Source organism: Schistocerca cancellata, chromosome 12, assembly GCF_023864275.1.
Source record: "Schistocerca cancellata isolate TAMUIC-IGC-003103 chromosome 12, iqSchCanc2.1, whole genome shotgun sequence".
Taxonomy (NCBI): domain Eukaryota; kingdom Metazoa; phylum Arthropoda; class Insecta; order Orthoptera; family Acrididae; genus Schistocerca; species Schistocerca cancellata.
In genome coordinates this window covers 106,922,480-106,938,789 of record NC_064637.1, presented here as the reverse complement: position 1 = coordinate 106,938,789, position 16,310 = coordinate 106,922,480, and the positions used below count along the sequence as shown (strand labels likewise).

Here is a 16,310-nt window from a genome sequence, read left to right as displayed (position 1 = left end):
TGTAGACAAAGGTTTCAGGAGTTGCAGGCACGGCGAGGGTGTCAGGGAGGGTGTTCCCCACCTGCAGCTTGAGGCACCTGGCGTCGGCGTCCCTGCGCGCCTGCTCCTCGACGCGCAGCCGCCCCTCGCGGGCCTCCGCCTCTGCAGCTGCGGCAGCTGCGCGCTCGTCGTACAGCTGGCGCAGCGCGGCCATGGCGCGCAGCTGGCGGCCGTACTCGGCGCGCAGGTCGCCCACGACCGCCTCCACGGCGGCGGGCAGCCTCGCCTCCACAGACCCGGCCTCGGGGGCAGCCGACGTCGCCGCTGCCACCGCCTCCGAAGCCCGCAAGCGCGCCTCGAGCCGCTCCACCTGCACAAGAAAATGCACAGTCCAGACCACAACATATTGTCCTTGTTATATGTTCTTTGGAGACAGAAAAAACAAGTGTAGGGATATTGTTGTTGTTGTTTGGTCTTCAGTCCTGAGATTGGTTTGATGCAGCTCTCCATGCTACTCTATCCTGTGCAAGCTTCTTCATCTCCCAGTACTTACTGCAACCCACATCCTTCTGAATCTTTTTAGTGTATTCATCTCTTGGTCTCCCTTTACGATTTTTACCCTCCACGCTGCCCACCAATGCTAAATTGGTGATCCCTTGATGCCGCAGAACATGTCCTAATAACCGATCCCTTCTTCTTGTCAAGTTGTGCCACAAACTCCTCTTCTCCCCAATTCTATTCAATACCTCCTCATTAGTTATGTGATCTACCCATCTAATCTTCAGCATTCTTCTATAGCACCACATTTCGAAAGCTTCTATTATCTTCTTGTCTAAGCTATTTATCGCCCATGTTTCACTTCCATACATGGTTACACTCCATACAATAACTTTCAGAAACGACTGCCTGACACTTAAATCTATACTCGATGTTAACAAATTTCTCTTCTTCAGAAACGCTTTCCTTGTCATTGCCAGTCTACATTTTATATCTTCTCTGCTTCGACCATCATCAGTTATTTTGCTCCCCAAATAGCAAAACTGCTTTACTGCTTTAAGTGTCTCATTTCCTAATCTAATTCCCTCAGCATCTCCCGACTTAATTCGACTACATTCCATTACCCTCGTTTTGCTTTTGTTGATGTTCATCTTATATACTCCTTTCAAGACGCTATCCATTCCGTTCAACTGCTCTTCCAAGTCCTCTGCTGTCTCTGACAGAATTACAATGTCATCGGCGAACTTCAAGGTTTTTATTTCTTCTCCTTGGATTTTGATACCTACTCCGAATTTTTCTTTTGTTTCCTTCACTGCTTCCTCAATATACAGATTGAATAACATCGGGGAGAGGCTACAATCCTGTCTCACTCCCTTCCCAACCACTGCTTCCCTTTCATGCCCCTCGACTCTTATAACTGCCATCTGGTTTCTGTACAAATTGTAAATAGCCTTTCGCTCCCTGTATTTACCCCTGCTACCGGTGGATGAAAATGGCAACATGTTGGATGACGATGATGAAGTTGCAAGAACATGGAAACAATATATAGGAAAACTGTACAGCGGACCAGAACTGTCTGAAAAGATCATGGTAGAAGAAACAGAAGTACCGTGTGATCAAAAAGTCAGTATAAATTTGAAAACTTAATAAACCACGGAATAATGTAGATAGAGAGGTAAGAAATTGACACACATGCTTGGAATGACATGGGATTTTATTAGAACAAAAAAAAGTTCACAAAATGTCCGACAGATGGCGCTGGACAGCAGGTAACTGTTACCGTGACTGGTGAGAGGTACGCCGATTTGTTACAGAATCGCATCATCCCCAGCCTGTCTTATAAACACCTGCTGGAACGTACGATGTTTATGCAGGATGGCGCTCCACCCCATATTGCTAGACGCGTGAAAGATCTCTTGCGTGCGTCGTTTGGTGATGATCGTGTGCTCAGACGACACTTTTGTCATGGTTGGCCTCCCAGGTCCCCAGGCCTCAGTCCGTGCGATTATTGGCTTTGGGGTTACCTGAAGTCGCAAGTGTATCGTCTTCGACCGACATCTCTAGGGATGCTGAAAGACAACATCCGACGCCAATGCCTCACCATAACTCCGGACATGCTTTACAGTGCTGTTCACAACATTATTCCTCGAATACAGCCATTGTTGAGGAATGATGGTGGACATATTGAGCATTTCTTGTAAAGAACATCATCTTTGCTTTGTCTTACTTTTTTATGTTAATTATTGTTATTCTGATCAGATGAAGCGCCATCTGTCGGACATTTTGTGAACTTTGGTATTTTTTGGTTCTAATAAAACCCCACGTCATTCCAAGCATGTGTGTCAATTTGCACCTCTCTATCTACATTATTCCGTGATTTATTCAGTTTTCAAATTTATACTGACTTTTTGATCACCCTGTAGATGCACACAACGTAGGTGAACCTATACTAAAGGAAGAGTTTGAACTAGCTCTGAAAAAATTGAAAAACAACATTCGCCTGGTATAGACAATATCCCTGCTGAACTTGTGAAATCTGGAGGAGCAAAACTGAATCAGGAGTTGTATAATCTTGTTTTCAACATGTACGAGCAGGGTAAAATTCCTGCAGACTTTGAGAAAAACATTATGATCCCCATTCCAAAGAAGGCAAATGCTACAAGATGTTAAAATTATGGGACGCTCAGCCTAGTTACTCACACCTCTAAAATAGTAACCTCAATTATCCTAAAACGCATAGAACTAAAAGTCGAAGCTACACTCTCCAAAGACCAGTTTGGATTACGGAAAGATAGAGGAACCAGAGAAGCAATATTTGCTCTAAAACTAATAATAGAGAAACGACTAGATAAGAACCTGACAACATACACAGCTTTCGTAGATGTAGAGAAAGCCTTTGATAATGTTCAATGGGATAAGATGTTTGAGGTACTCAAAAAATTAGGAACAGACTATAAAGATAGAAAAATGATATGGAACCTGTACAAAAACGAAATAGCAGTTATCCGTGGACGGACAAAACAAGAAGAGGTGCAGATACGGAAAGGTGTCCGACAAAATTGCGCACTATCCCATGTTATCTTTAACGTACATTGTAGAGGCGCTGAAAAAAGTAAGGGAAAATTCACAGACAGGTGTAGTAATTCTAGGCCAACGAATAGATATGATAAGATATGCCGATGATATAGTTGTCCTAGCTGAAAGTGAAGAAGATCTTGTAGTCCTACTGAATAGAATAGATAAAGTTATGGGGGAAGAATATAATATGAGAATTAATAAAGCAAAAACAAAAGTAATGTCATGCGACAAAAAAGATCAAGTGAATGTCCAAGTTCATGTAAGCAATGAACTGCTGGAACAAGTAGATAAATTTACGTATCTGGGCAGTAATATTACGAGGGATGGAAGGAGCAAGGCGGAAGTCAGAAGTAGAATTGCTCAAGCAAAGGCTGCTTTTAACAAGAAGAAAAACATCTTAACATCTAAGAGCATCAGCCTTGAAATCAGGAAAAGATTTTTGAAATCATATGTGTGGAGTGAGGCATGCTATGGGTGTGAAACATGGACTCTTGGGATAGAGGAAGACCAGAAGCTAAATTCTTTTGAAATGTGGTGCTATAGACGCATGCTCAAAATAAAATGTATCGACAAGGTCACAAACGAAGTGGTTCTGGAAAGACCAGGTGAGGAGAGAGGCTTCTGGAGTTTCATTGTTAAAAGAAGAGTGCAATTTACAGGCCATCTATTAAGACATAAAGGAATCCTGAACACAATCATGGAGGGATATGTCGAGGGAAAAAGACCAAGAGGAAGACCACGGCTGAGGTACATGGAACAAATCGTGAAAGATGTGGGATGTAACACCTATAAAGAAATGAAGAGAAAAGCTGGAAGACGCACAGAATGGAGACAAGCTGGCACTGCAGCTGTTGCAAACCAATCCTTGGATTGACCACTAGAGAAGAAGATACGTATTTAATCCACCATCATACACTGCCTTACAAAATAGTGAAGCATCCAGAAGGCATGGTCAGATGTGTATGTAACTTCGTACACGTACACATCGTAGTCAGTATACAATGATAAACCATAATATTATGACCACTGCCCATCGCAACATTGGATAGAATAGCGAGCATGTGACGCAATAGCAAAAAGATGTAAGCGGAGCAGACACGGATGGGTGGGTGGGGGGGGGAAACACCCTAGCAAAGATATGGGCTGCAAATAGGGAAATCCATTGAGATAAGTGACTTTGACGAAGGGCAGATTAATATTACAGAGAACCTGCGAACAAGTATCTCGAAAACGGCGAGGTTCGTCGAATGTTCACGTGCTACTGTCGTCAGCATATACAGAAAGAGACAGGACAGTGAAACTACCACTAGGCACTAAATGGTTGGACGTCCACGACTGTTCATAGATCGTGGAGTTCGGAGGCTTGTGTGCTCTGTAAAGTAGGACAGACGATGATCTGTGCATCTACGTCGAAAGAGCGCAATGCTGGTGCATGCACAAGTGTTCCAGAGCACACCATTTTTCGTATATTGTTGAATGTGGAGCTCTGCAGCAGACCACTCTCACATGTTCACATCTTGACCCAATGACTTCGTCAATTACTCTGTAGTGGGCACGGGACCATCGGGATTCGACCGTCGATCAATGTGTCGGCTCTTCAGTTGAACCACGTTTTTCCTACACTAGGTTGATGTTCGTCTCCAGAAACGCCGTCAAGGAGGTGAACGGCGGCTCGAAACGTGCAGCACACCGCGGACGCAGGCTGGCAGGAGCAGTATTACACTATGGGAGACATTCTCCTGCACTTGCAAGGGACCTGTAGTAGTAATCGAAGACACTCTAACAGGTGCGGACCACCTGCATCCCTTCATGCTACTTGTCTTCCACGATGGCGATGTCATCTTGCAGCAGAATAATTCTCCATGTCTCGGAGCTAGAACCATGCTACAGTGGTTTGAGGATTACTATAGTGAACTCATGTTGATGTCTCGGCGACCAAATTCACCTGATGTAGACCCTGCACAACCCATCTGGGTCACTACTGGACCCCATCACCGCTTATGCAGTGGTCCGTTACTTACGCGAATTACATGACATGCGAGTAGACATCTAATACCACATACCTCCCGAAACCGAACAACAAACTGTCAGATCCCAGTTACCCAGTGTACTATATTTCGTTCCAAAGACGCACAAGCAAGCTATTAAGCAAGTGGTCATACTGTTTTGACTCATCAGTGTATGTAAATGATTAGAGTTGCAATTGTCTGTGACAGTAGAATGCACACTAGGATGCTTTAATGTTGTCCATGTTTAACATTATTACCATGCACGGTAGGGTATACAGGGTGAATGGAAACGGACTTTACAACTTAAAATGGTGAAGAATGTTATTGAGATAACTTAGCAGACTTGGTAAATGTGTCATTTTGCAGCAAACAACCTCAAGTTCACATATCAAGGATCATTTTGGTTCTATGTGACTACCATTTGTGATGCAGCAAACATCCCACCAGTAATCAATTTCTTCCCACGCTCGTGGCAGCAAACGGACGTAACTTGTGCAACGACAGTGTAGATTCGATTTGTGAGGTCGGCAAATTGTTTGGTAGGGGAGGAACATGCGCACGGTCTTCAGTGAAATCCCAGGGAAACAAATCTAGTAGTGTCAAGTCTGGGGAGCGAGGTGGCCATGTGATTGGCCCTTTGCGGCCTGATAAATTATCATGTCGCAATGAACTACTCATCTCAAGAAAGTTATTGTGCCAAGAGTAAATTGTAGCTGCGCGAAGTGGCCGCGTGGTTTGAGGCGCCATGCACGGATTGCGCGGCCCCTCCCGCCAGAGGTTCGAGTCCTCCCTCAGGCATGGGTGTGTTTGTATAAGTTAATTTAAGTAATCTGTACGTGTATGCTGCTAAGTCTGCTAAGTTATCAGCATTGGCGGCCGAAGACTTCCGGCATAAGAAGTCAGCCTCATTCTGCCAACGGCCTTGTCAAAGAGGGTGGAGGAGCGGATAGAGGTTCAGGGCACTCTCTTGTCCTAGGGGTGGGAAATTGCCCCTAAAGGCGGAAGAATCAGCAATGATCAACGACATGAGGATGCAGAAGGCAATGGAAACCACTGCATTAAAGACACGTAACGTGTATCCACAGGACATGTGGCCTGTAATTGAAGAAGTGTCATGATGATCTCTCCATTGGCAAAAGATTCCGGAATAGTCCCCCATTCGGATCTCCGGGAGGGGACTGCCAAGGGGGAGGTTACCATGAGAAAAAGATTGAATAATCTACGAAAGGATAACGTTCTACGAGCGTGGGCGTGGAATGTCAGAAGCTTGAACGTGGTAGGGAAACTAGAAAATCTGCAAAGGGAAATGCAAAGGCTCAATCTAGATATAGTAGGGGTCAGTGAAGTGAAGTGGAAGGAAGACAAGGATTTCTGGTCAGATGAGTATCGGTTAATATCAACAGCAGCAGAAAATGGTATAACAGGTGTAGGGTTCGTTATGAATAGGAAGGTAGGGCAGAGGGTGTGTTACTGTGAACAGTTCAGTGACCGGGTTGTTCTAATCAGAATCGACAGCAGACCAACACCGACAACGATAGTTCAGGTATACATGCCGACGTCGCAAGCTGAAGATGAACAGATACAGAAAGTGTATGAGGATATTGAAAGGGTAATGCAGTATGTAAAGGGGGACGAAAATCTAATAGTCATGGGCGACTGGAATGCAGTTGTAGGGGAAGGAGTAGAAGAAAAGGTTACAGGAGAATATGAGCTTGGGACAAAGAATGAAAGAGGAGAAAGACTAATTTAGTTCTGTAACAAGTTTCAGCTAGTAATAGCGAATACCCTGTTCAAGAATCACAAGAGGAGGAGGTATACTTGGGAAAGGCCGGGCGATACTGGAAGATTTCAATTAGATTACATCATGGTCAGACAGAGATTCCGAAATCAGATACTGGGTTGCAAGGCGTACCCAGGAGCAGATATAGACTCAGATCACAATATAGTAGTGATGACGAGTAGGCTGAAGTTCAAGATATTAGCCAGGAAGAATCAATACACAAATAAGTGGGATACGGAAGTACTAAGGAATGACGAGATACGTTTGAAGTACTCTAACGCTATAGATACAGCAATAAGGAATAGCGCAGTAGGCAGTACAGTTGAAGAGGAATGGACATCTCTAAAAAGGGCCATCACAGAAGTTGGGAAGGAAAACATAGGTACAAAGAAGGTAGCTGCGAAGAAACCATGGGTAACAGAAGAAATACTTCAGTTGATTGATGAAAGGAGGAAGTACAAACATGTTCCAGGAAAATCAGGAATACAGAAATACAAGTCGCTGAGGAATGAAATAAATAGGAAGTGCAGGGAAGCTAAGACGAAATGGCTGCAGGAAAAATGTGAAGACATCGAAAAAGATATGATTGTCGGAAGGACAGACTCAGCATACAGGAAAGTCAAAACAACCTTTGGCGACATTAAAAGCAACGGTGGTAACATTAAGAGTGCAACGGGAATTCCACTGTTAAATGCAGAGGAGAGAGCTGATAGGTGGAAAGAATACATTGAAAGCCTCTATGAGGGTGAAGATTTGTCTGATGTGATAGAAGAAGAAGCAGGAGTCGATTTAGAAGAGATAGGGGATCCAGTATTAGAATCGGAATTTAAAAGAGCTTTGGAGAACTTACGGTCAAATAAGGCAGAAGGGATAGATAACATTCCATAAGAATTTCTAAAATCATTGGGGAAAGTGGCAACAAAACGACTATTCACGTTGGTGTGTAGAATATATGAGTCTGGCCATATACCGTCTGACTTTCGGAAAAGCATCATCCACACAGCTCCGAAGACGGCAAGAGCTGACATGTGCGAGAATTATCGCACAATCAGCTTAACAGCTCATGCATCGAAGCTGCTGTTGTTGTTGTGGTCTTCAGTCCTGAGACTGGTTTGATGCAGTTCTCCATGCTACTCTATCCTGTGCAAGCTTCTTCATCTCCCAGTACCTACTGCAACCTACATCCTTCTGAATCTGCTTAGTGTATTCATCTCTTGGTCTCCCTCTACGATTTTTACCCTCCACGCTGCCCTCCAATGCTAAATTTGTGATCCCTCGATGCCTCAGAACATGTCCTACCAACCGATCCCTTCTTCTAGTCAAGTTGTACCACAAACTTCTCTTCTCCCCAATCCTATTCAACACCTCCTCATTAGTTACACGATCTACCCACCTTATCTTCAGCAATCTTCTGTAGCACCACATTTCAAAAGATTCTATTCTCTTCTTGTCCAAACTAGTTATCGTCCATGTCTCACTTCCATACATGGCTACACTCCATACAAATACTTTCAGAAATGACTTCCTGACACCTAAATCTATATTCGATGTTAACAAATTTCTCTTCTTGAGAAGCTGCTAACAAGAATAATATACAGAAGAATGGAAAAGAAAATTGAGAATGGGCTAGGTGACGATCAGTTTGGCTTCAGGAAAAGTAAAGGGACGAGAGGGGCAATTCTGACGTGACGGCTAATAATGGAAGCAAGGCTAAAGAAAAATCAAGACGCTTTCATAGGATTTGTCGACCTGGAAGAAGCGTTCAAAAATATAAAATGGTGCAAGTTGTTCGAGATTCTGAAAAAAGTACGGGTAAGCTATAGGGAGAGACGGGTCATATACAATATGTACAACAACCAAGAGGGAATAATAAGAGTGGACGATCAAGAACGAAGTGCTCGTATTAAGAAGGGTGTAAGACTAGGCTGTAGCCTTTCGCCCCTACTCTTCAATGTGTACATCGAGGAAGCAATGATGGAAATAAAAGAAAGGTTCAGGAGTGGAATTAAAATACAAGGTCAAAGGATATCAATGATACGATTCGCTGATGACATTGCTATCCTGAGTGAAAGTGAAGAAAAATTAAATGATCTGCTGAATGGAATGAACAGTCTAATGAGTACACAGTATGGTTTGAGAGTAAGTCGGAGAAAGACGAAGGTAATGAGAAGTAGTAGAAATGAGAACAGCGAGAAACTTAACATCAGGATTGATGGTCACGAAGTCAATGAAGTTAATGACCTAGGCAATAAAATAACCAATGACGGATGGAGCAAGGAGGACATCAAAAGCAGACTCGCTATGGCAAAAAAGGCATTTCTGGCCAAGAGAAGTCTACTAATATCAAATACCGGCCTTAATTTGAGGAAGAAATTTCTGAGGATGTACGTCTGGAGTACAGCATTGTATGGTAGTGAAACATGGACTGTGGGAAAACCGGAACAGAAGAGAATCGAAGCATTTGAGATGTGGTGCTACAGACGAATGTTGAAAATTAGGTGGACTGATAAGGTAAGGAATGAGGAGGTTCTACGCAGAATCGGAGAGGAAAGGAATATGTGGAAATCACTGATAAGGAGAAGGGACAGGATGATAGGACATCTGCTAAGACATGAGGGAATGACTTCCATGGTACTAGAGGGAGCTGTAGAGGGCAAAAACTGTAGAGGAAGACAGAGATTGGAATATGTCAAGCAAATAATTGAGGACGTAGGTTGCAAGTGCTACTCTGAGATGAAGATTTGGCACAGGAAAGGAATTCGTGGCGGGCCACATCAAACCAGTCAGTAGACTGATGACCAAAAAAAAAACGTGTATGGACCGATGACCTCAGCAGTTTGGTCCCTTAGAAATTCACACATATTTGAACATTCAGTAAATTGTAGACCTGCTTGGAGATTCCTTAGCATATCCAGTACGAAATTTGCGCCAAATAATTGTTGCAGAGTTCGTTTCACGAAATCAATATACACAGTGCGCACCCTCCATTTTAGTGATAGTAAACATTTAAATTGTGCGCTACACTGCGCTCCTGGTCGTGGAATTGGGTATTAAGGCTCTGTGTGAATCAAACTTGATGTTGCTTGCTACAAAATGATGTCTACCGATTCTGTAAGTTATCTCAACAAATTTCTACACCATTCCAAATTTCTGATGTCCTTTTTTACTCAGGCTGTATAGGGGTATGAACAGCATCAGATCTCAAGTGATCACCATAAAGGACAGGGGGATGCTGCACACTTGTGCAAAACAGCATTATTAGCAACTGACTGAGTTTGAAAGGGCCCATATGACGGATTTCCATTTGGCCAGCTGGTCAAATCGTGCAATATTCAGATTTGTGGAGCCCGACATTGGATAACATTGGAGGGCAACCACACTCGCCATCGAGGTTCAGGTGGACCGCATCTGATGACCACAAGGTAGCATCACTTTCTGTGGACCAACCACATTGTAACCTGTTCAGATCTACACCTGCCCTCTGAGAACAACTAGTAGACTCCCTGCAAATTCGTTGTTGAGAGGAATGTCGTTAGACGTATTGCCGAATACATTGAGGTTGACGGACATAATTTTGAGCATTTATTACATTAATGTGGTATTTTCAGGTAAGCACGCTGTAACACCATGCGTTCTCAGAAATGATAAGTTCACAAAGGTACATGTATCACATTGGAACAACCGAAATAAAATGTTCAAACGTACCTACGTACTGAATTTTGTTTTGAAAAACCTACCTGTTACCAACTGTTCGTCTAAAATTGTGAGCTATGTTTGTGACTGTTACAGCGCCATCTATCACAAAGTGAAAAAAGTGGTCCAACTAAAACATTCATATTTCTTTACGTACTACACGAATATGTAACAAAAATGGGGGTTCGTATTTAATAAAACGCAGTTGACACCCGTTTGACCTATGGCAGCGCCATCTAGTGGGCCAACCACAGCGCCATCTGGTTCCCGCCTTCTACATCTACATGTACATCCATACTCCGCAAGCCACCTGACGGTGTGTGGCGGAGGGTACCTTGAGTACCTCTATCGGTTCTTCTTTCTATTCCAGTCTCGTATTGTTCGTGGAAAGAAGGATTGTCGGTATGATTCTGTGTGGGCTCTAATCTCTCTGATTTTATCCTCATGGTCTCTTCGCGAGATATACGTTTGAGAGAGCAATATACTGCTTGACCCCTCGGTGAAGGTATGTTCTCGAAACTTCAACGAAAGCTCGTACCGAGCTACTGAGCGTCTCTCTTGCAGGGTCTTCCACTGGAGTTTACCAATCATCTCGGTAACGCTTTCGCGATTACTAAATGATCCTGTAACGAAGCGCGCTGTTCTCCGTTGGATCTTCTCTATCTCTTGTATCAACCCTATCTGGTACGGATCCCACACTGCTGAGCAGTATTCAAGCAGTGGGAGAACAAGCGTACTGTAGCCTACTTCCTTTGTTTTCGGATTGCATTTACTTAGGATTCTTCCAATGAATCTCAGTCTGGCATCTGCTTTACCAACAATTAACTTTATATGATCTTTCCATTTTAAATCACTCCTAATGCGTACTCCCAGATAATTTATGGAATTAACTGCTTCCAGATGCTAACCTGCTATTTTGTAGCTAAATGATAAAGGATCTATCTTTCTGTGTATTTGCAGCACTTTACACTTGTCTACATTGGGATTCAATTGCCATTCCCTGCACCATGCGTCAATTCGCTGCAGATCCTCCTGCATTTCAGTACAATTTTCACGTGTTACAACCTCTCGATATACCACACCATCATCCGCAAAAAGCCTCAGTGAATTTCCGATGTCATCCACAAGGTCATTTATGTATATTGTGAATAGCAACGGTCCTACGACACTCCCCTGCGGCCAACCTGTAATCACTCTTACTTCGGAAGACTTCTCTCCATTGAGAATGACATGATGCGTTCTGTTATCTAGGAACTCTTCAATCCAATCACATAATTGGTCTGATAGTCCATATGCTCTTGATCACTAAACGACTGTGGGGAACTGTATCGAACGCCTTGCGGAAGTCAAGAAACACGGCATCTACCTGGGAACCCGTGTCTATGGCCCTCTTGAGTCTCGTGGACGAATAGCGTGAGCTGGGTTTCACACGACCGTCTTTTTCGAAACCCATGCTGATTCCCACAGAGTAGATTTCTAGCTAGACAAGTTTCGTTCTTTGTAGTTTTTTCGTTTGACGTTTATTTCGTGAGATATTTGGCCCAGTCACGATCAATGGACCACCCTGTATATCATGTGTAGGACAACATGGTTGTCAGCTGCATCGCAGTGCTAATACTCAAGATCTCGAGGACCAGTTGTAGCGGTTGTTGGCCAGTAGCCTCATGAGGGAAAACGACAGCTTTATGGTATCCTCCCCAACAGGATGAACATCCTGCTGATAAGTGGGCTCATAGTGCCAAGTCTTTCGTATACCTGACTCGAATTTGTAACTACTAAAATAACATGGCATACCCTCCTTTCACCCCTCCTTCTCAGTGCTTCACTCCTCTTTGTCGGACAGTTGGACCTGAACACCTGCTGGCTGAGCTGCGAGCCGCCGCCAGCTGCACCCACCTGCTCCTCGCGCAGCTGCAGCAGCTGGCGCCCCACGGCTGCCACGTCCTTGAGCGCCGCCACCTGGTCCTTCAGGCGCCTTCTCTCCTCCTCGCCGGCTTCAGCCCGCCCACGCTCCGCCTCTGCTTCAGCGGAGGCGCGGCACCCTCTGAAAAATAACACCCACATTAAGGGCCCCACGCGCGCTGCGACAGACCATCAGTTAGACTTGAAAAATCCTCCAGAAGAATGGCAGCAGCATAGCCTGGAAATGCCATACACCTTATTTTATAAACACTCGTCACCAGTTTTGTAAAAGCCTCGTCACTACTGCTGTGGTGGCCGATTTTGTGAGTTCGTGAAACGGCTTCTGGGGCAGTACACTGCCAAGGCCGGTATTACATTATCAAATTTCTTTGTGAAAGATGTCTTCAAATATTCGTCAAATATATTTGACAAAGATCTTTGACGTGGCGCTAAAAAGGGGTGTTACACTGTCATCATATTTTTCGTCAAGTTCAAGATGGCTGACAACAACAACTTGTTATTAACCGCAGCAGTTGCATATACCACATTTGCCCTGTGTGCACATGCGGAAGAGAAGTGGGGGGGAAAAAAGGGAAACATACCTGGCTGAAGCCGTGGGTTTTATGACGACATGATAAAATCATTCAACAAAACCTAATACGTGAGTTTATAGTGGAAGAGCATACATTTCTGTGTGTGCTCAGTGAAGTGTATCCTCATATCAGAAAGCACAATATTCACTCAAGAACTGCTATATCTGCAGAAGACAGGCTCACTATAACACTCTGATTCCTTGCTACTGGAGAGAGGTAGGTCAGTTTAGGTCAGGTCTCCAATCTTCTCAATCTACTTTTGTATTCAGGGTGCCTCAAGTTGTAAAGTGCCTCATCAGCTGAATACATCTCTATTAATTTTGTAGTTGTCGGTACTCACCAATTTTAATTACCCACAATGTTTATAAAAATACTACAGATGACAGAACGCTGCAGCGATGCTAGCACTCCATGTGGTAACATGTCACACTGCAATGACCAGAAGACAATCGACTTCTTTGATCAAATCTCCAGCTAGGCCCTAGATCTGATCAAATATTTGACGACATTTGACAATGTTCCCTATTACACCATCAAATTTATTTGACAAAGATATTGGACAAAGAAATTTGATAGTGTAATACCGGCCTAACACAATTTCTCCCTGTCACTATTACACAGCTATGCCCCAGTGTCAGGTAACAGGATAGGAGAACGAATGTTCTACAACACTCCAACAAATTAGTAACAAAGTCACACAAATGAATTGAAAAGGTTTAATTATCTTTGTGACTTGTTGAAATATGAGTCTGCAACACTGCTTGTAATATAACACAAAAAAGTCCTTAATGGCTAAGTGCAAATAACCGTAGGTAAACTTCGCACTACATACCAAATACACTCCTGGAAATGGAAAAAAGAACACATTGACACCGGTGTGTCAGACCCACCATACTTGCTCCGGACACTGCGAGAGGGCTGTACAAGCAATGATCACACGCACGGCACAGCGGACACACCAGGAACCGCGGTGTTGGCCGTCGAATGGCGCTAGCTGCTCAGCATTTGTGCACCGCCGCCGTCAGTGTCAGCCAGTTTGCCGTGGCATACGGAGCTCCATCGCAGTCTTTAACACTGGTAGCATGCCGCGACAGCGTGGACGTGAACCGTATGTGCAGTTGACGGACTTTGAGCGAGGGCGTATAGTGGGCATGCGGGAGGCCGGGTGGACGTACCGCCGAATTGCTCAACACGTGGGGCGTGAGGTCTCCACAGTACATCGATGTTGTCGCCAGTGGTCGGCGGAAGGTGCACGTGCCCGTCGACCTGGGACCGGACCGCAGCGACGCACGGATGCACGCCAAGACCGTAGGATCCTACGCAGTGCCGTAGGGGACCGCACCGCCACTTCCCAGCAAATTAGGGACACTGTTGCTCCTGGGCTATCGGCGGAGACCATTCGCAACCGTCTCCATGAAGCTGGGCTACGGTCCCGCACACAGTTAGGCCGTCTTCCGCTCACGCCCCAACATCGTGCAGCCCGCCTCCAGTGGTGTCGCGACAGGCGTGAATGGAGGGACGAATGGAGACGTGTTGTCTTCAGCGATGAGAGTCGCTTCTGCCTTGGTGCCAATGATGGTCGTATGCGTGTTTGGCGCCGTGCAGGTGAGCGCCACAATCAGGACTGCATACGACCGAGGCACACAGGGCCAACACCCGGCATCATGGTGTGGGGAGCGATCTCCTACACTGGCCGTACACCACTGGTGATCGTCGAGGGGACACTGAATAGTGCACAGTACATCCAAACCGTCATCGAACCCATCGTTCTACCATTCCTAGCCCGGCAAGGAACTTGCTGTTCCAACAGGACAATGCACGTCCGCATGTATCCCGTGCCACCCAACGTGCTCTAGAAGGTGTAAGTCAACTACCCTGGCCAGCAAGATCTCCGGATCTGTCCCCCATTGAGCATGTTTGGGACTGGATGAAGCGTCGTCTCACGCGGTCTGCACGTCCAGCACGAACGCTGGTCCAACTGAGGCGCCAGGTGGAAATGGCATGGCAAGCCGTTCCACAGGACTACATCCAGCATCTCTACGATCGTCTCCATGGGAGAATAGCAGCCTGCATTGCTGCGAAAGGTGGATATACACTGTACTAGTGCCGACATTGTGCATGCTCTGTTGCCTGTGTCTATGTGCCTGTGGTTCTGTCAGTGTGATCATGTGATGTATCTGACCCCAGGAATGTGTCAATAAAGTTTCCCCTTCCTGGGACAATGAATTCACGGTATTCTTATTTCAATTTCCAGGAGTGTACGATTACAACGCTCTGTTCACTTCTAAGAGTTCACTATGTCACTCGGTATTAGCCAAACGGTCTGAGGCACTGCAGTCATGGAGTGCGCGGCTGGTCCCGGCGGAGGTTCGAGTCCGCCCTCGGACATGGGTGTGTGTGTTTGTCCTAAGGATAATATAGGTTAAGTAATGTGTAAGCTTAGAGACTGATGACCTTAGCAGTTAAGTCCCATACGATTTCACACACATTTGTTCACTATGCGACGTTCCCTGTCTCAGTCAGCCCTGGACGATGATGTATAACCAAGTGGGCGAGGGATGCTCTTCTATCTTCCGCATAGGCTTCTGTCCATTGTCGTCTGATCACTGGCGGATTGTACTCGGCCGGCAGTTGGTTGAGGCGAAGTCGATATCTTCATCATCAGCGCCACCTGTGGCGCTGGTGGAACTCGCGCAAGTGACGAGTGTCTACGGCACTCTCACCAGCTCGCATTTTTGCGCCTGTAGTGCTTTTCCCCTGGTGGTGTCTCGTTCAGACGACACAGCAGCTTCAACTCAACCCTGGCTAGCGAGCAGGCGAGATCATCTGTTGTCACATCCCCCAGCTATGAACATGCGCTCGCAAGCCTTACTTTAAGTGTGTTATTAGAGAGTGAGGAAAAGGAGAGGAAAAAATCCCCGAACATATCCACATACTCTACACCTCCCACCACCTTGATCCTCCTCATCCCCTGGTTGCTCCTCACCTCTCCAACCCCTGCCCTCTGCCGTGCCTTCACTGTTGTGACCCCTTTACCCTCCATCTCTACACCCTTCATCTTCGTTCCCAAAGTCGCTTCTGTCAACTCCCCCTCCCGGATGATGCCCTCTCTCCCTCCATTTATCCCTCCTATTAACTCTGATCCTCATCTCCCCCTCCCTTCCTCTGTCCTTTTCCTGGGCTCCCTCTCCCCCCTTCCCATCCTGTTTTTCCCCTGCCTACCCTTTCTCTTCCCCTGAGTCCTTTTTGCATTTCCCTCCTCTGCCTTTCCCCATTCCC

At 45.4% G+C, this 16,310-nt stretch overlaps 1 protein-coding gene across 2 annotated transcripts in view; it reads right to left on the bottom strand.

Annotated features, from left to right (window-relative positions):
- Positions 1-16,310, bottom strand: part of LOC126109635 (trichohyalin) — a 230,864-nt gene that overhangs the window by 68,596 nt on the left and 145,958 nt on the right. For both annotated transcript variants that reach the window (XM_049914680.1, XM_049914681.1), the window contains exons 9-10: positions 12,433-12,580; positions 62-349 (exon numbers count right to left, since the gene is read on the bottom strand). In XM_049914680.1, coding sequence (XP_049770637.1) covers positions 62-349; positions 12,433-12,580 — 436 coding nt within the window. The remainder of the gene's footprint in view (positions 1-61; positions 350-12,432; positions 12,581-16,310) is intronic.